Source organism: Ailuropoda melanoleuca, chromosome 5, assembly GCF_002007445.2.
Source record: "Ailuropoda melanoleuca isolate Jingjing chromosome 5, ASM200744v2, whole genome shotgun sequence".
Classification (NCBI taxonomy): Eukaryota; Metazoa; Chordata; class Mammalia; order Carnivora; family Ursidae; genus Ailuropoda; species Ailuropoda melanoleuca.
In genome coordinates this window covers 27,459,863-27,480,078 of record NC_048222.1, presented here as the reverse complement: position 1 = coordinate 27,480,078, position 20,216 = coordinate 27,459,863, and the positions used below count along the sequence as shown (strand labels likewise).

The 20,216-nt window shown below is 35.0% G+C and overlaps 1 protein-coding gene across 1 annotated transcript in view; it reads left to right on the top strand.

Moving 5' to 3' along the window:
• TSBP1 (testis expressed basic protein 1) overlaps window positions 1-20,216 on the top strand; it is a 151,125-nt gene that overhangs the window by 58,519 nt on the left and 72,390 nt on the right. Inside the window, 7 exon segments of the mRNA XM_034661681.1 lie at window positions 2,110-2,130; window positions 3,115-3,132; window positions 4,694-4,714; window positions 5,431-5,448; window positions 8,817-8,837; window positions 18,236-18,256; window positions 18,969-18,983. Coding sequence (XP_034517572.1) covers window positions 2,110-2,130; window positions 3,115-3,132; window positions 4,694-4,714; window positions 5,431-5,448; window positions 8,817-8,837; window positions 18,236-18,256; window positions 18,969-18,983 — 135 coding nt within the window.

Genomic DNA, 20,216 nt, shown 5'->3' with positions numbered 1-20,216 from the left:
TCTTGGTTTCTGCTCAGGTCATGATCTCAGGATTGTGAGATCAAGCCCCATGTCAGGCTCTGTGCTCAGCGTGGAACCTGTTTAAGACTCTCTCTCCCTCTGCCCTCCATCCCCCCTCCTCCACACACCCTCTCTCTCAAATAAATAAATCGTGAATTCTACTTCTGGGTATAAACACTAAAGTCTTACATCTGTACATAAAATGTCATGTACAAAGATGTTCATGTGACATTTAAAAATCAGAAATAAATTAACATACGCAAACTCAAAAGATAGAATAATATACAGCAGCTTAAAATGAACTAACTCTACATGTCTGTGTATATAATTGGAAAAGATCTCCAGTCATAGTGTTGAATGACACAAGCCAGATGCAAACTGATATTTCCTGATACAAACTGATATTAAAAGATGACACATACTAATAACAGTAAGTATTTCAGAGAATTGAATAACAATTTATGAATCAACATTTTAAAAAAAGGTGACACATGCAAATTAAGGCAAAAAAATATTGGAACCCACCTTATAGCTTAAGGATCCAAAATATATGAAAGTGCTTTTAAAAATTCTGAATACACACTGAATGCTTAATTGAGGGAAGAAAATGAACCTGGGATTGGTGATTCAAAGGGACTTTGGACATCCCTATATTATTTTTTTTCTTAGAAGAAAAATTGGGGACAAATAGGACAAACATTACATTATAGGTAGTATGATTATTGATTTCTGAGATATTACTATTTTTTACACCATCTCAAAGTAATAAGCAAGCAAATGGAACAATAATACTGTGAAGCCCTACGGGAGGCGGGTCGTCATGGCAACATCTGCTATGGATCTCCAGTGTGTCCACCACAAAGATCCAGCCTCTCTAACAATGCTTCCTGCTCCTTCAAGCTCTGAGAATCTCTAAGGGAGTGATGACACGTTCCCACCCACAGACTACCAGAACCAACCTCCGTTCCTCTTGCTTTATTCACCGTCCATGAGGCTATTTGAAGGAACCCCACTTACTTCCATGAGCGATACCCTTCTTTGTCAAGGTGCTGCCTTCTGAAAAGAACCACTGATCTTCAAAGTGCCTTGGGGTGCAGGGTTCCATGAAAAACGAAATTCAGTGAAATTGCTGTTTAGTCAACTTGAACAAGAATACACATACACACACACACATTCTTCCATACTCAAGGAACAGTTTTCACCATTAACACAACCCAAATTCATACTTAGAAAACAATTTTCTTCTCTGTGGGTTTTCTCATTCTTACCTGTCCTTTGATTACTCAGAGTCATTGTGTATCACATACCTCCTTTTCAAATCTTACTTTGTCATCTGATCTCTGCTTTGCTTTTTCACACTTGGCTCTTTCTAGTGATTCCTACAACAAAAGAACAAGCTGCCCCAAAAGTGTCTTAATTATTTCACCTCTTGCTTTGAAATTGTTTTTCCTAGCCTGATCAAGTTTTCAAAATCTTACACTTAAAAATTTTCTAGGACTTAGGCACAAAATGTCATATGATCACCCCTCTCCCAGCAATCTCTTTCGCTCACCCTCATGCTCTTGTAACAGAGATCACTGCATGCCTTCATATGTCCCATACCTGTCTCACCTATAAGGCACAAAATCTTCCTAATGGGTCCTTGAAGAGAACAGAGGGAAAGGAGGAGCACTCTGATGCTGGCTACAGTAGGGAGAATGTCTTCCTTGCAGAGGCCATGCTAAGTGTGGGGTTCAATGCAGAGAAAATAAAACCTCCTCTCCCTGAAGGGAGTGACAGAGTGGGCAGATCAAGTAAGGAACCTTGGTGAGGACCACAGAGATGGAGACTGGGGGTGCAGACTGGAAAAGTAAAATGACAAAGGAGGACCAGGAAAGTAGCTCCACTAAAATAGGTTGGAATATGACACATTTCCTGACACCACAATCAGGAATCTAGAGAGGAAAAGGAAAAGTGAGCTCCATCACTAGCTCTGGATACTTCCTTCCAGAACATTCATCCTTTTCACTATTGCTCGGTGTGTGATGCTCATTCTAGAATGACATCAGTGAAAATGTGTTTCTGTTTCATCAGACAACCACACTAATTTGTTTGTCTCTTTTATTGAAGCAAGACCTGAGAAATCTAAGAGTAAGTTCCATGTTTCTCTCAATTATATTATCATTGTTTTTTTTATGGTATCTAGTGGCCCTTTTGTGCTGTTTTAGCGTGAATGTACCAAGACTTAAGATTTATATTTCTGACTCTGTAGTTTTTTAATATTTTCAGCATTTCTCACCTTCTAACTTCTTGTTTCTCTATTCGTATTTCCAGTAGTTTGTCCCATTTTCAACTATCAAAGTCCATTTGGAGGCTATAATTGAAACTAATTGATACTTAATGTGGTACTATAATAATAAATAATATTTATTCTGTAATTACAATGTACCAGGCAGTGTACTCAGCACTTTATATATGCATATACATTATATCAGATAAGGGTTGTTATTCCTATTACAAAGAGAATAAAAGAGTGAAACTTAGAGGTAACTTGCCCATGATCCCACAATTATGAGAAGCAGAGACCGAGATTCAAATCCAGACTCTAAAGGTTCAGCAGTGCCTCCATCCCAGTCAAATGGTTAGAAATATGGTCACCCAGCTCTAAGCTATGTACGTTTATAGGGAAAAGAGAAACTTTCTAAAAATTAACATAACGAACAGTTAGCAAAGTAAGAATCATAGTAATGATCATGATAAGCCAATACAATCACTCCAAAGAAGTGATGAGAAGAGAGGAATAATAAGAAGAAAACAAAGTGTAAGTGACATAAAAGTCTTACCAGTCGATGAAGAGTTTGAATTAGCAGAGAGAAACCAGAAGGAAGAAAAAGCATCTCCCAATGATTCCATTCTTAACCTTTCTTTCCAAAAAAGCATCCAAATTAAAAGGGACATTAGCAAAACAATCTGAAGATATTCATCCTCAAATCACATTGAACTGATTCTAAATACAGAGTTTGGTGTTCTCTCAAAGTCTTAATTCTGAAGCTTCTAGCATAAAGTTTGAGAAGTAACTCTGCTGTTCACCCAGAAATCTTTCACTCACTTTCTTATTTGATTTCTTCTTTGCAGCAAGACAAGAAGAACCAAGTAAGTTCTATATCTATTCATTAATTCTGGGGCTGGTTCCCACACTAGTTATATCCTTTTCTGAACATGAAAGACCTTAACATTCAAATTTTTCAAGTTTGTCTCTCTTGTTTTTATATTAAATAACTTCCTCTAAAGTAACTGAGGAATTATTTTAGAAAGTAAAAAACCCACAGATAGCAAATCAAACACTGAGCTGGCTAAAGTTGACCTGGAATTAGAAATAATGCTTCTGAACATTTGTTGTAAATTGTCACCTGTGGAAAACTATGCTAGCTGTACCCACTTTACTAGGATTTATAAATGCTTTTGGTAGAAAATGTAAAAAGTAGATGTCAGAAATAAAATTCGGTTGGTAAAGTTAAATTAATTGAGATCTTACTTATTCTATATATAGAGAGGGGGGAGGTCTACTCTATGCCAAGGACTGGGAATACAGCAGGGACCAAAAGTGAAGAAAATAACTGCCCTCCGGGAGTTTACATATGAATTTAAATATTCCTGACATGTTTCTTATTCAGAGAAATTGGGGAGAATACAAAGAAAAAGTAGTTCATTTCTCCCACTTCTTCTAAAAATGGAGCTCTTGCATTGGACATATATGCTTTGGTAGAAATTGAGAGTGTGTTTGTCTTCAGTCACTGACGGTATCAATGACAGTGATGTTCTCTGTATCCACTTTAAGACACCTGCAATTCTAAGAAACTCCCTTTCTGTTTGAGATTTCTGTTATGCACTCACTGTGGGTTTTTTTTCCCTAAATGTAGTTGTTTACATTTCAAAAGAAAGATAGACATTATATTTCTCATACCCTCTCCTCAGAATCCTACTAGAATATCTATGATTTTATACAAAACATAGGCCATAAAGATTGGTGGAAAAAATAAACATGACTGATTTTTTTTCCTAGTAAGTTAAAATGTGCCACTTAAAACAAGACTTTACCTACTTAAAAAGACTCATGATTAGGACATAACAGAAATCATATACTATTGCCTGAGGAGAGAAGCAGGAAAAATAACTGGGCTGGAGCCCACTCATGTGCACTCATCTTTGCTTACACATCGACCAACCTCTCTCTTGGATTACTGAATAATATCTGAAAAATGAAACTGAGAAACAGAAATAATTAAGAATGAGATAGAAATCTCTTTGGATTCCCTCTACTGAGTTTTCAACAAAATACATTTTCAACTAAACATAAGGTAGAAATGACAGAGAAAGGTGGGAAAACTCATGAAAGAGTAATCAATGAGAGAAGGGAGCAGAATGAAAATGGAAGCAAACTTTACAGGAAATGAGGCTTTTCCAGCTCTGTGGTATTTCAATTTCTGAAAGAAACTGGATGATAAAAGGAAAATAACACTTCTTTGCCACTTTTTCAAAATGACTATGTTACTACTGGAAAAGAGGACTAAAGTAACTCATGTCAAAGGTCTGGAGTTTGCTTTCCCTTTTCATTCTGGAAATTCCTGTCTGAAACAGTCCCAGTAAGATTAGTATCAATGTCAATTTCATTATCAGTGTCAACCTATACTAATAATTTGTGTTTGGATTTTAGCACATGTAGCAGTACCTATCAGTAAGTTCCTTTTCTTTTCATAAATCTGGTACAAGTTGGGATCCCAAAATAAGGAGAAAATTTTTTCTAACTCTGACCAATTTCATTCAGTGCTTGTATTTATAAATATTTTCTCTTTCTCTTGGCAAGTTGCTGGGTAATTAATTACTCAATAGAAAGAATAAACATTTGACAAAGAGACTAGATATAAAAGAAACATTTTGTTTCCTAAAAACAACTTCAAATAGCTTTTAATAACAAATAAAATTCGTCATACAGCTAAAAGAAAGAATATATACAGTGGGATATCACAAATGTGGAGATACCAACAAAGGATAGAGGAAAAATCAGGAAGATATCTTAAGTGTAAGGAGAGAAAAGAGAATAACTGCAATTAGCATTTAAATTTGCTGTTGTTTAAAAGTTCTCTGCAGGATTTAAATCCTCCATATTAGATGAGAAAGAGAAAAGAATGACATAAGCGCATATGTTCTAGCCTACTCTGCCTTTCTACTAAATTGAAATATAAGAAAGACAGTTAAGTCAGACTGAAACTATTCTTGTACCACAAAAGAAATGCTAATCCCTCTAATTTCATTGCGGATGTTTTTACTGGGGGAGGTTTGGTGTCTTCCAAAGATCTCTTTGCTAACACCTTGGAAAAAGAAAAGAAGGAAACTATATTTTTTGATCCCAAAACCCTGTTAATATATTTTTATTTCATGTTATTCTGCCAGTTACTCCAGTACCTATTGGTAAGTTATTATGCATCTATTTCTCTTTTCTTTATTCATCTATTTCTTAATTCCAGTATCCTTTAGAAAATTTTCCCTGAAGTAAAGGGCTTCACATTCACGTTTTCAACCCCCTTTACCTCCCCATTATCTAGTACCTCATTAAGTTACAGATGAATTTAGAAACTATAATATGCCCAATGCCTAGGTAAATAGATAAATAAATGATAGAAAACTCAGACCCTGAGGTAGTATTTTTCACCTAATAAAAAGAAAAATTTAAATATGCTAAGCAATGTCAGCAATGCTTTGGTAAAAATGATATATTTATATATCACTGATCCCATTTAAATTTAGGTAACCCTTTTAAGAAAGCAAACTTGTAGTATGTTGCAAGATACAATGAAATCCAGTATCTTTTAAACTAATAATTCCATTTCAAGAGATATGCTCTAAAGAATAATTCTAAATATGGAATAAAACCATGTGCATATTAATGTGTAAAAAAATGCTAAGGTAATATATTGCAGTGGTTAATAAAGGAATCAGATGGACCTAGGTTCAGATCCCAGCCAGAACACAACCAGATTGTGGCTTTGGGTAAAGTATTTAATTTCTCCAAAACTTTAATTTGTGTTATCTCTAGTGTCTTCTCTAAATCTGATGTTTTCATTGTCCTTATTCTGTATTATTGGAACAACTGATTTATTTATGTATAAATCAGCAGAAAGCCTAAACCTCTACTGTTAAAAAAATGATAATTAGGGAAAACAAGTACTGGTGGCAGTTTTAATACTTTACCAACAAATCAAGCCACAAGGGAAATCTAAAGATGCAGAGCAAGAAAGAGCAGAGAAATCAGGACTCAGCCAAAAGAGAAAGGACATGAAAATTGTGAAAGCTGAGTTCAAATGTGGCAACACCTGAACCTTCCTCCTACCAGGGCTTCGAAGGTCTACTTTAGCATACTTTCCAGCAGATGATTTCCAAGAGAAACACTTTTTCAAAAATTACCCATGAATATGGAATTTTCCCCCAATTTCCTAAGAATTATATATATTTCTCTATCTTTGTCTATAATACCTAAAATAGACTTAAATATTTCATTTCCTAGTTAGTAAAGGATGATGACTTCACCAACTCAATTACTCAAGACCACCATAGTAGTTACTCTTCCAAAGTAATCTTTCCAGAGAGGATCTATTTGTTTGGTTTTTGTTGTTGTTGTTGCTGTTTTTTTAAAGTACAGTGGACACACAATGGTTTGTACAGGTATTTCAGGTATACAACAAAGTGACCAGGTAACTCTGTATGTTATGCTGTGCTCATCACAAGTGTAGCTACCATGGTCACCATACAATACCATTGACTATATTCCCTATGCCGTATATTTTTGTTTTTGATACAGGATCCTGAAGTACCTCTGGTAGCTTAGTCCTTTCTTCGGCAGTCATAAAGAGCTTTGAAGTTGACATAACTAATGTAATCACTTTAAGTGTTGTGAGAGAAGTGGGCAATTTTACCAGATTATATGACATTTGTCTATCCTTACTATAATTAACAGCACTAGAATTAAGACAAATTCTGTTCAAGACCCTAGGTGGAGATATGACTTTGACTTGGATGAGATTTTACATATAAACTCACCAGTTGCCTATCTTTCAGCAGCTCTCCATATTCCCTCTACGTCAAAAAAGGCAGCCATTTTTGTCTAATGACTGTATGTCAACTCTTTTCTAAATGACTGATGGGCAAAGAATGAATCTTTAATTTATTGTAATAACAGTCTTTACAGTCACTATTAGCTCAAAACTCATAAACAGTGCTTATCAATAATGATTGTGAGAAATTAATATTTGATACTAACTGGAAACTAATACCTAGACATTAATAACTCCTAATAACATAACGATAATAGTTTTACATGCCATCCCCCACCACTCTGTTGCCTGCAGTTTATATAAAGTTGGGGGTATACTGATGCCTCCTGCTTTGTCCTTTGCCCTTGGCCTAAGGTTACTGGACAAAACAATTGAGGAGCTGATTTATCATATTTCATTGCAGCTTCCTTCTTAGAAGGGAGGATAGTTTCAGGAATTCTTTTCTACTTCTGCTATAAAGAATATGATTAGTAACTGAATTTTGGTGAGCTTAAATTTTGTGTGTTAGGTGGATTAGAGATTTGTTTTGGTTTTTTTTCCCCCAAACCTATCAATACTGCTGCTTGGCAATTCTAGTATCCTTTGGACTCCCATAGGGTTCAGGTTTCATGCTTTCATGGACTGCAATCACTTCTGTTAATGGAAACTTAAGTGGTATATTTTCCCATCTCTTTGCTCTCAGATTTTTCTGCATGTCCTAAAATTACTGATTTTAAGTGAAAAATGTACTGATGCAAAGGATAAAGAGGACAGGCATAATATGGATTTTTCATTAAAAAAATAGAACAAATTTCCTAAAGTAATAAAGAATTTAGGTCAGATTTAAAAAAAAAAAAACTAAAATAATAATGTTATGGAGAGTAAAGAATAGACCAAAGACATTATGAGGTAGGAGGTTGAAATGGGAAGAAAAGCAAAATGAGTGAAATCTAAATAATCATTGCTAGCTCCCAAAGAATTTTAAATTCTCATAAAAACTGATAAGAAAAGGAAGAGGGGCTAACCTCAACTCCATTTTGCTTACTCTAAAGATAACTACCATGAAAGATTTAAGACTATCGAAGAGGATCAGGAGATTGAAGCTCTTGGGATTTCTCATTTGTTATTATAACTGATCTTCACGCGACCCTATTCTCCACCCTTGAAAGATGTGCAAGAACCATCATCTTACATGGGTTACATGTCTTACTTGTGCTACTTCTTACGCCAGATTCAGAATCCTGATTAAACCCCAGAGATTATCAGACAGAAAAAGAAACACACACAGAGACATTATCATGACAAAAGTTTTTAAGTTGATAGTTATAAATAAACTTTCTGTACTTGTAAGAATGAACATGATGAGAGCTGACATGGTGATAGAGGTTTGAAAGGGACATAGAATGTTGAAAGACAGAGAAGAAAATGAAGAAGGAACTTAAGTTACTAACCTTTAACTGGTAGCCAGTTTCCTGCATGACTGTGACCCTTGGACATGGTTAAGAATATCAAAAATTTATTTCATTACAAAAAGTAACTTTACTCATATAACCCATCAAACGCCTTCCAAAATGGCCTGGATATTTAGGTTACTAAAGTGTAGTTAATATTGAATTAATAAGGTATAGCATATTCATATAAGATTTAATATTTCCCAAAAGTCCCTTTTCCAATGTTCCAAGTAGATTTTCAATAGGAACTAAGTACATAATTTTTAAGAATAATAGTATATTTTATTTTCTTTTTTAGTAATTGGTCCAGTAGCAGTTGGTAAGTTTTAATTGCTTTCTCAGTTTCCTCTGGTCCTGTATAAGATCTGGGTTCCTTTATTTGCACTGATACTTTTGACACCTGGCTACTCTGAACCCTGAGAGTTAAATTATTTTCCAACTCTTCTCCTCCACATTTTCTAGTATTCCTTTAATTTACAAATAGTTTTGGGTTCAGGGGTGGTATATCAAAGGTCCACAGAATGTTAAGGACAAAGAAAAAAAGTTGTTCATTTGGTTACAGTATTAAGTTACAGAAGAGACAAAGGGAAACAATGCTGATAAACTACGTTGGGGTCAGATCACAGGAAAAACCATGGAAATAACACACTAAGAAATTTATATTTCAATCTGAACCTCTACAGTCACAAAATAAAATTCCAAAAGATAAAAGGTGGAAAGCATGTAATGAGAAGATATAAGTGACAGTATTAGGAGTGACAGACTGCACATGTAAACAAAGAAAACACTAACTAAAACAGAGTTGAAGACAAAAAAGAAAGGCTGATCTTTGTCCTCTCCTTCATAAAGTTTATCATATCTAAACCTGGACCACCACTGCTGTTCAGAGAAAGATTAGAAACAGTACTTTGAAAGTCTCTTCTGACTTCTCCTCTTTGAAAGAATTGATGGAGACTTGTCTTTCATACCATTCAGGCAAACTACAAAAATTTGTGTTTCCATAAAAACAAACAAACAAACAAAAAAGTGTTGTTTTAAATGCACCAATTAAAAAACAAAGATTAACAAAACTCTTATAAATAAAACCAAAGAAAAACAAAATATATAGAAAGATATCCCATGTCAATGAATAGGAAGACTCAATATTGTCAAAATGTCAATTCTTCCCAAATTAATCTATAGATTAAATGCAATGCCATCAAAATCCCAGCAAGGAGTTTTGTGGATATTGACAAACTGATTCTAAAATTTATATGAAGAAGCCAAAGACCCAGAATAGCCAATACAATATTGAAAGAAAACAAAGTTGGAGGACTGACACTACCCACCCTCAACACTTACCGGTAAAGCTACAGTAATCCAGAGCACGTGGTATTGGTAAGCACACGGACAGACCAAGTGGAACAGAACAGCCAGCTCAGAAACAGTGCCACATAAATTTAGTCAATTAATCTTTGATAAAGGAGCAAAGGCAATACAATGGAGCAAAGATATTCTTTTCAAGAAATAATGTTAGAACAACTGGACATCCACTTACAAAAAAAAATAAATCTTCTCCCATACCTTATAATCTTCACAAAAATTAACTCAAAATGGATCACAGACCTAAATATAAAACTCAAAACTATAACACTCCGAGAAGATAACATCAGAGAAAACCTAAATGACTTTGGGTATCGTAATGACTTTTTAGTATATGTGCTGCCAAAGAGAACACTGGTAACAACTTTTTAGATATAACACTAAGGGCATTATACATGAAAGAAATAATTGATAAGAAGGACTTCACTAAAATTAAGAACTTCTGAAGACAACAATCTGATTTTAAAATAGGCAGAGGATTTGACTAGATATTTTTCCAAAGAACACATACAGATGGCCAACAGACACATGAAAAGATGCCCACTGCTACTATTTATCAGGGGAACACAAATCAAAACCACAATGAGGGATCACCTCACACTTGTCAGAATGGCTAAAATCACAAATACAAGAAACAAGTGTTGAGGATGTGGAAAAAAAGGAACCCTGGTGCACTGTTGTTGGGAATGTAAATTGTTTTCCACAGTGGAAAACAGTTGGAGGTTTCTCAAATTAAAAAAAGAAATACAATGGTAATCCAATAATTTACCCAGAGAAAATAAAAACATTAATTTGAAAAGATATATGCACCCTATGTTTATCACAGCATTATTGACAATAGCCAAGATATAGGAGGAACCTAAGTGACCATCAGTAGAGACATGAATAAGAAAAAAATATATATATATATCCCCTCATGATACTTTCTTGTTTCAATTTATACACACACACATACACACACACATCCCCTCATTATATATATATGTGTGTGTATAAATTGAAACAAAGTATATTAATGGTAGTGTTTTTGGATCAGAAACACAGTTCTTCTCTATTCCCATTTCCCTAAATCCTTTCTTCTAAGGTACCATTCAAGACTCCTAGCAGGATACAGTGCTATATAGTAAGACAGAAGATCCCTTAGTATGATATAAGAACCTGGTACTTCTCACTACCTTTATGACTCTCACTGTGATCCAAGTTACTTTCATCCCTCTGATTGCTCTGATTTCACCCTTGCCTTCCAATCAGTACCAATACAGCAGCCACTGGGATCCTTTTAAGATTCAGTTCACCCCTCTGCTTATGATCCACTAATAACTCTCAATGTTTCTTGATTCAAAGTCAAAGTCATTACAGCACCTCTCAAAAGAAGGTCCTGGGGATGCCTGGGTGGCTCAGTCAGTTAAGCATCTGCCTTCAGTTCATGGTCCTGGAATCGAGTCCTACATCAGGCTCCTTGCTCAGTGGGGAGCCTGCCTCTCCCTCTGCCTCTGCTTTTCCCCTGCTTGTGCGCTGACTCTCTCTCCTCTCTGTCTCTCCCTCTGTCTGATAAATAAATAAAATCATTAAAAAAAGAAATAGAAGGTCCTGGAAGATCTGTGCCCCTCAACTTTCTAATAGCTTTCTTTCATATTATATTTTTTTTAATTTTGTTCCAGCCACACTTGCTTTCTTTCTGTCCCTCAAATAGTCTAGAAACATTCCTACCCCAGACTGGTTTACTCATTGTCCTCTCTGCCTGAATTCTCCACTGAGACATCTGCATGACTGATTCACCTCATTCATGTTCTATCTAGTAGTTCTATCAATTACTGAGAATGGGGTGTTAAATTTCCCAGGTATAACTGTAAGTTTTCTATTTCTCTTTTTAGTTCTATCCGTTTTTTCTCCCATATATTTTGAAGCTCTTTTGTTGCATGCAACACTTGTTGTTTCTTGTATGTAGCTGTTATGAAGAAATGCAATGAGCTACAAGAAAACTCAGATAATTCAATAAATTCAGAAATAAAATTTATGAAGAGAATAAGTTATTTACTTGAGAGATTGGAATTTTTTTAAAAATTCTGAAACTGTAAAAGTCATAAATGAGATGAAGAATGCAATAGAGATCATAGGTAACAGGGCAGACCAGATGGAAGAAAGAATAAATGACTTGGAAAATAGGAATATAGAAATACTTCCAGTTACAAAAGGATAAAGGAGAAGAGAGGGGAAAAGATGCAGAGAGTTTATTTAAAGAAATATTAGCTGAGAACTTCTCAAACCTTGAGAAGGAACAGAACATACAAGTCACAGGGAGAAGTCACTGTCATCCCCCAGGTGAGACAGATAATGACTTAGCCAAACTTGAGTAGCACAAGAGGTGAGAAGACCCTCTTCAGAGGTCCTGCAGAGCTCTTCCTGCAGAAGTGTAGTGTTGTGACATGTCATCTATGTCTCAGAAGACCAAGGCCTGTGAGGGGGTGGTGAGAGTGAAGGGAACCTTCCATTGTAACAAGTAGTGATTTGGGTCCTGTGATTGATGGACTGGGGGCAGGTTTTAACAGAAATAGCTGTGGGCTCTAGTTTTTAGGGCACATGTAATTCAGCATAGGACAAACATATGAACAGAAATAATAAACTTAGAAGCATGCATGGGGAAGTTCCTAGTGTGGACCAATGAGCAGAGAAGTCCCACCTAGGCCACAGGTGTGCTCTTTAGTCAGTTTTCTGTCCCATCAACAGGGCCAGGTTAGAGGTGTGGATCTCAGAGTGTGGTCCCTGGAACATCAGTATCAGCATCCCTGCCAACTCCTTAGAAATGTGCATTCTTGGGAAGTTTGTGTGGCTCAATCAAGTTAAGCAATCCAGAGGGGTTGGGGGAAAAAGCTAGAAGTATCACACTTGCTGATTTTAAACTATACTATAAAGCTATAATAATTAAAACAGTATGGTACTGGCATGAAAATAGACACATGGACCAATAGAACAGAATAGAGAGGCCAGAATTAAACCCCCACATATACAGTCAACTAATATTCAAGGAGGGAGCCAAAAACACTCAATGGAGAAAGGATAATCTTTTTAACAAATGGTGCTGGAAAAACAAGATATAAACATGCAGAACAACAATAATAGTAGGGGATTTTAACATCCCACTTACAGCAATGGACAGGTCATCTGAACAGAAAATCAACAAACGAATAATAACTTTGAATGACACACTGGAACTAATATATTTCACAGGTACATTCAGAATGTTCCATCCTAAAACAGCAGAACACACATTCTTTTCCAGTGCACATAGAACATTCTCCAAAATAGATCACATATTAGTCCACAAAGGAACCCTAACCAATTCAAAAAGGTCAAAATCATACCATGAATCTTTTCTGACCACATTGCTGAGAAACTAGAAGTCAACCATAAGAAAAAATAGGGAAAGACCACAAATACACAGAGGTTAAATAACATGCTACTAAACAATGAATGGGTCAGCCAGAAAATAAAAGAAAAAAATTTAAAAATACATGGAAACAAATGAAAGTGAAAACACAATGGTTCAAAACCTTTGGGATGCAGCAAAAGTGGTTCTAAGAGGGAAGTTTTAGCAATACAGACCTACCTCAAGAAGCAAGAAAAATCTCAACTAACCAACTGAACTTACACCGAAAGAAGCTAGAAATAGAACAACAAACAAAACCCAAAACCAGCAGAAGGAAGGAAATAATAAAGATTAGAGCATAAATAAATTCTATGGAAATTTTTTAAAAATGGACCCATGAAACCAGGAACTGGTTCTTTGAAAAAAAGCAATAAAATGGATACACGTCTAGCCAGACTTATCAACAAAAAAAGAGAAAGGACCAAAATAAATAAAATTACAAATAAGAGAGCAGAAATAACAACCAATACCACAAAAATACAATCATAAGAGAATATTATGAAAAACTATATCCCAACAGATTGAACAACCTAAGAAGAAATGAATAAATCTCTACAAACAAATAACCTATCAAAACTGAAACAGAAAGAAATAGAATACTTGAACAGACTGATAACCAGCAAAGGAAATGAATAAGTAATCAAAAAACTAGCAACAAATGAAAGACCAGATGGCTTCGCAGGAAAATTTTACCAAACATTTAAAGAACAGTTAATACCTTTACTTCTCAAGCTACCCCAAAAAATAGAAAAGGAAGAAAAACTTCCACATTCATTCCATGAGGCCAGCATTACCTGTTCAGCAGGGAGTCTGCTTCTCCTGCTCCCTCTCTGATCTCTCTCATTCTCACTCTGTCTCAAAAAAAAAAAGGCACCATAAAAAAAAGAAAGAACTACAGGTCAATATCTCTGATGACTATAGATGCAAAAGTCCTCAATAAAATACTAGCAAGCCAAATCTAACAATACATTAAAAAAAATTATTCACCATGATCTAGTGGGATTTATTCCTGGGTTGCAAGGGTGGTTCAATATTGGCAAATAAATCAGCATGATATATCACACCAGTAAGAGGAAGCATAAGAACCATGTGATCATTTCAATAGATGGAGAAAAAGCATCTGACAAAGTACAACATCCATTCATGATTAAAAACCCTCAACAAAGTAGGTTTAGAGGGAACATACCTCAACGCAATAACTCAACATAATAAACTCGACATAATAAAGGTCATTTGTGAAAAACACACAGCTAACATCATCCTCAATGGGTAAAACCTGGGAGCTTTTCCCTTAAGGTCAGGAACAAGGCAAGGATGTCCACTCTTACCACTTTTATTCAACATAGTACTGGAAGTCCTAGCCACAGCAATCAGAAAACAAAAAGAAATAAAAGACATCCAAATTGGTAAGGAAGAAGTAATACTTTCACTATTAGCAGGTGACATGATACTATATATGGAAAACCCAAAAGACTCCATTAAAAAATTGCTAGAACTGATAAACGAATTCAGTAAGGTCACAGGATACAAAAATCAATACACAAAAATCTGTTATATTTCTCTAGACCAATAATGAAGCAGCAGAAGGAGAAAGAAAATAATCTCATTCACAATTTTACCCAAAATAATAAGATACGTAGGAATAAACCTAACCAAAGATGTAAAAGACCTGTACTCTGGAAACTATGAAACAGTGATGGAAGAAATTGAAGACGACACAAAGAAATGGAGAGACATTCCATCCTCATTGATTGGAAGATCAAATATTGTTAAAATGTCTAAACTACCCAAAGCAATCTACACATTTAATGCAATTTCTATCAAAATAACAACAGCGTTTTTCACAGAACTGGAACACACAATCCTAAAATCTGTATGGAACCACAAAAGACCCTGAATAGCCAAAGCAATCTTGAAGAAGAAAAGTAAATCTGGAGGCATCACGATTCTGGATTTTAAATTATATTACAAAGCTGCAGTAATCAAAGTAGTATGGTACTGGCACAAAAACAGACACAGGGATCAATGGAACATAATAGAAAACCCAGAAATCATAATTGAACTTTGACAAAGCAAGAAGAATACCCAATAGAATAAAGACAGTCTCTTCAACAAATGTTGTTGGGAAATCTGGATAGTTACATGCAAAAGAATGAAACTGGACCACTTTCTTATACCATATACAAAAATAAATTCAAAATAGTTTGAAGTCCTAAACGTGAGACCTGAAACCATAAAAATCGTAGAAGTGAACACAGGCAGTAACTTCCCTGACATCAGCTGTAGCAACATTTTTCTAGATATGTCTCCTGAGGCAAGGGAAACAAAAGCAAACATAAACTATTGGGACTACTCCACAATAAAAATCTGCACAGCAAAGGAAACAATCAACAAAACTAAAGGCAACCTATGGAATGGCAGAAGATATTTGCAAATGAAATATCAATAAAGGGTTAGTATCAAAAATATATTTTAAAAAACCTTATAAAACTCAACAACCAAAAAACAAACAATCCAATTAAAAATGGACAGAAGACATGAAAAGGCATTTTTCCAAAAAAGACATACAGATGGCCAACAGACACATGAAAAGATGTTCATCATTAATCATCATCAGGGAAATGCAAATCAAAACTATTGTGAGATATCAGCTCACACCTGTCAGAATGACTAAAATAAGAAGACAAGAAATAACAGGTATTGGCGAGGAAGTAGAGAAAAAGGAGCACTCATGCACTGTTGCTGGAAATGCGAACTCGTGCAATCTCTGTGGAAAACAGTATGGAGATTTCTCAAAAAGTGAAAAATAGAAACTACCCTATGATCCAGCTATTGCACTACTGAGTATTTACCTAAAGGATACAAAAATACTAATTCAAATGGATATGTACTATGTTTATAGCAGCATTATTTATAACAGCCAAATTATGGAAGCAGCCCACATGTCCATCAACTGGTGAATGGATAAAGAAGTAGTATATACATACATAATGGAAGGTTATTCAGCCATAAAAAACATGAGATATTGCCATTTGTAAGCACATGGATGGAGCTAGACTGTATAATGCTTAGTGAAACAAGTCAGAGAAAGACAAATATCATATGATTTCACTCATATGTGGAATTTAAAAAAACAAAAGAGAAAAGGGGGGTAAGAGAGAAAAGAGAGACAAACCAAGTAACAGACTTAATTACAGAGAACAAATTGATGGTGGTGGGTGAAATAGGTGATGGTGATTAAGGAGTGCCCTTGCTGTCATGAACACAAGCTGTTGTACAGAAGTATTGAATCAGTATATTGTACACCTGGAACTAATATAACACTGTATTTTAACTAACTGGAATTAAAATAAAAACTTTAAAAAACATGAAGAACATAACATTATACCTCTATCTTACACCACTCACAAAAGTTAACTTGAAATGGATCACAGATTTAAACATAAAACCTGATAACCATTAAAGTCTTAGAAGGAAACGTAGAGAAGCAGCTCCTCAACATTGGTCTTGGTATTGATTTTCTGGACATGACACCAAAAGCACAAACAACAAAAACCAAAAATCAACAAGTTGGGCTACATCATATTTAAAGCTTCTGCACATCAACAGAAACAATTAACAAAGGGAAAAGACAACCCATGGAATGGGAAAAACTTTTTGCAAACCATATATTAGATAATGAGTTAATATCCAAAATATATAAAGAACTCATACAATTCCATAACAAAAAAAAATCTGATAATTTGGCAGAGGAACTGAATAGACATTTTTCCAAAGAAGACATCCAAGGGCTCAACAGGTACATGAAAAAGTGGTCAACATTACTAATAATTATCAAGAGAAATGCAATCAAAACCACACTGAGATGTCACCTCACACCTGCTAGAATGGCTGTGATCAAGAACACAAGGTAAGTGTTGGCAAGGATGTGGAGAAAAGGGAATCCCTGTACACTGTTAGTGGAGTGTTAATTGGCTCAACCACTATGGAAAACAACACAGAGGTTCATCGAAAAATTAAAAACAGACCTACCGTATGATGCAGCAATTCCATTCTGGGTATATATCCAAAGGAAATGAAAACAGGATATCAAAAAAATATGCATACATTTATGCTTATTGCAACATTATTCACAACAGCCAAGGTACAGAAACAAACTAATTCCCCATACCAATGGATGAATGGATAAAGAAGATGTGAGACACACACACACACACACACACACACAGGATATATTATTCAACAATGAGAAAGGAAGACATTCTGCCATTTGCAACAACATCGATGGACTTTAAGCATATCATGCTGAATGAGTAAGTGTGAGAGAGGAAGACAGGTACTGTATGGTATCATTCATATGTGGAATCTGGAAAGCCAAATTTATTTAAAAAAATAAAGTAAAATGAAGGTTACTAGGGAATTGTGGGTGGAGGGATAGAACAGGTGCTATTCAAACGTACAAATTTACAAGTACTAAATAAGTCCTAGAGATCTAATGCATAGTATAGTGAATATAGACAACAATATTGTATGACAATCATCAAACTTGCCAAGAGACTAGAACTTCATGATTCCAACCTCAAGAAAGGATCATTATGCAACGTCAGAGGTTCTAATTATTGCTACAATGGCAGCCATATTATAATACACTAATGTATCAAACTGACATGTTGCACACCTTGAATTTGTACAATATGTCAAATATATTTTAATAAAATTTTTTTCATAAAATAGCTAATCACAAGATCTTTCTAAACAATAACAAGCCAAGGGGAGGGGGAAGGAAAATGGAAGTTCCCTATATTTAAATAAAAGGAACTTAGTTGTTCATGATACGGATTCCGTCCATCCAGTGCAGAGGAGTGCGGGTTTGCATAAGAAGGGAAATCCCAACACTTACTGAAGTTTTTTTTTCTTGTCTCTTTCAGTGGACAGTTCTGGAAAAATCAGTAAGTTTGGATCCTTTCTTTGCCTTACCTATTTCTGTGTCTAGGACCTTTGAGTATTTGTTACCCAATTTTCTTGTATTTCACATTCTTCTACCTTATAGTAGTTAATATTTCTTAAATAAGCGATTTTCTCATACTTCGATTTCTTCTTTCCTTTTTCCCTTTTGGAACAAAATATAATGGGCTTGTCTCATAATTCTGGTTATTTACTACCAAAAATTATTTATCGCATGTATTAGTTTACCACAGGAAGCCTGTTTTTCTTGTGCTATCACCTGACAATAGATAATTTTTACTAAAAAAAGAAAATCACCTAAAATTGACATAAAGAATAAGTGTCAGGACAAGATGGTGATTTTGATAATTGGCCAACAATACATATTTTTCCAACTGATCTAAAGGAGAGTGGGCAAAAACTGACTTGGGAGAGAACAATGAAAGCAGGAAATGCAATAGTGTGAAATCTGGTAGAATAGATATTACCTACCCAAGGATTCCATCCCATACATTAATAAATGGCATCTTAAAGAAAACCAGCTCCGTGATGTAGGATGTGGAGCTTTGGCCTGCAGCACTCCTGAGGATGAAACAGAGGGTTTTACAGTGCCTGTAGGGGCTGCTTCCACATTCACCTACAAAAGGTATTACTGGGAGTGGGATTTTCCCTGAATTAGAAAATTCCCACTGAGGAATCTTTTGTGTTTATTTTTAGCGCTATCTCCTATGGGTAAGTTCTTTATTCTCAACTCTGATTTTTTACATTATTTATATTTTCTGGACTTGTTGTTTTTACTCCCAAAATAAAGACTTATGTTTCTAAGGACATTTTAAATGTTCCTATTCTCCAGAATCTTCTAATATTTTAAATAACTATTTTTGGAGAGACAGCCATAGAGGAGATGAAGTTCATACAAAAGGATGCCATAATCTCTGGCCATCTTCCAGGCTCTGAAAAAGAATCTCCTTTCTAACTCCCAGCAAAATATAATGAAAGAAAGATTGGTTTCTAAATTTTGTGAGTTCTTTGCTGGTAATTTAGAACTCTTTTTTGGTTGTAAGTGAAGACCCACTGAATCATATTAACAGAAAAAATAACTAGGTAAGAAAAAAACTTTATTTTCTCTTGCCTTCTAAGTAACTTTACTTCTGAGGAATAGTAGGTATTGGGCCCCTTTATATACTGTGCACTGTGCTAGACATTTTCAAAAACATTATCTCTTATTGTTACCATAGCCTGCCTGCTACCTACTGTTATTCCTCACTTTACAGATGAGTAAATTTGCTCACTCTTGCCGAAGGTTAAAGAGTTGGTAAATAGCACTGTCAGGATCTAAACCCAGGACTTCCTGTCTCCGAAGTACATACCCTTTCCACGCCAACACATTGCCTTCTATATTGAAACACAAAGGCCTTTTTTGTGATTAGTCCTGAAACCATATATATAAATAAAATGTTTATAAATACAAATATACACCCACTAGAGAAGATATATAATTAAATGTACACAAAAGAATAGTTTTAAAAATAAAAGACATCCCATTTAGATCAATGTTTGGCTTTTAACTGTTTTCTAAATTCAGATTTCCCATCAGGATTATTTAATACCTCAGCTCTTCAAGAAAATCATATGAAACAGAATAATAATTCTTAAAACTCTGTAAATATACAACTATAAGAAGCAAATAAAACTTAAATTTAGTAAGATACATTTCAAGCATCTCGAACTTTCCAAACACTAACGAACACAAAATGTATCTTTATATCTAATTGTTCTTCTTTCTCAGTTCACACTGACGAGAGTGGGTTTGTGAGTGGGAGGAGGAGAAGTTGAAAGGGATAATTGTTTTCTTTGCATTCACAGTACAAAAAACTATGCAGAGCAATCATGCTGTATCTGCATGTCTCAAATGACCTCCCCACATGGGGAAGGTGATAAGAGTGTGTATGTTTTCTTTACAAA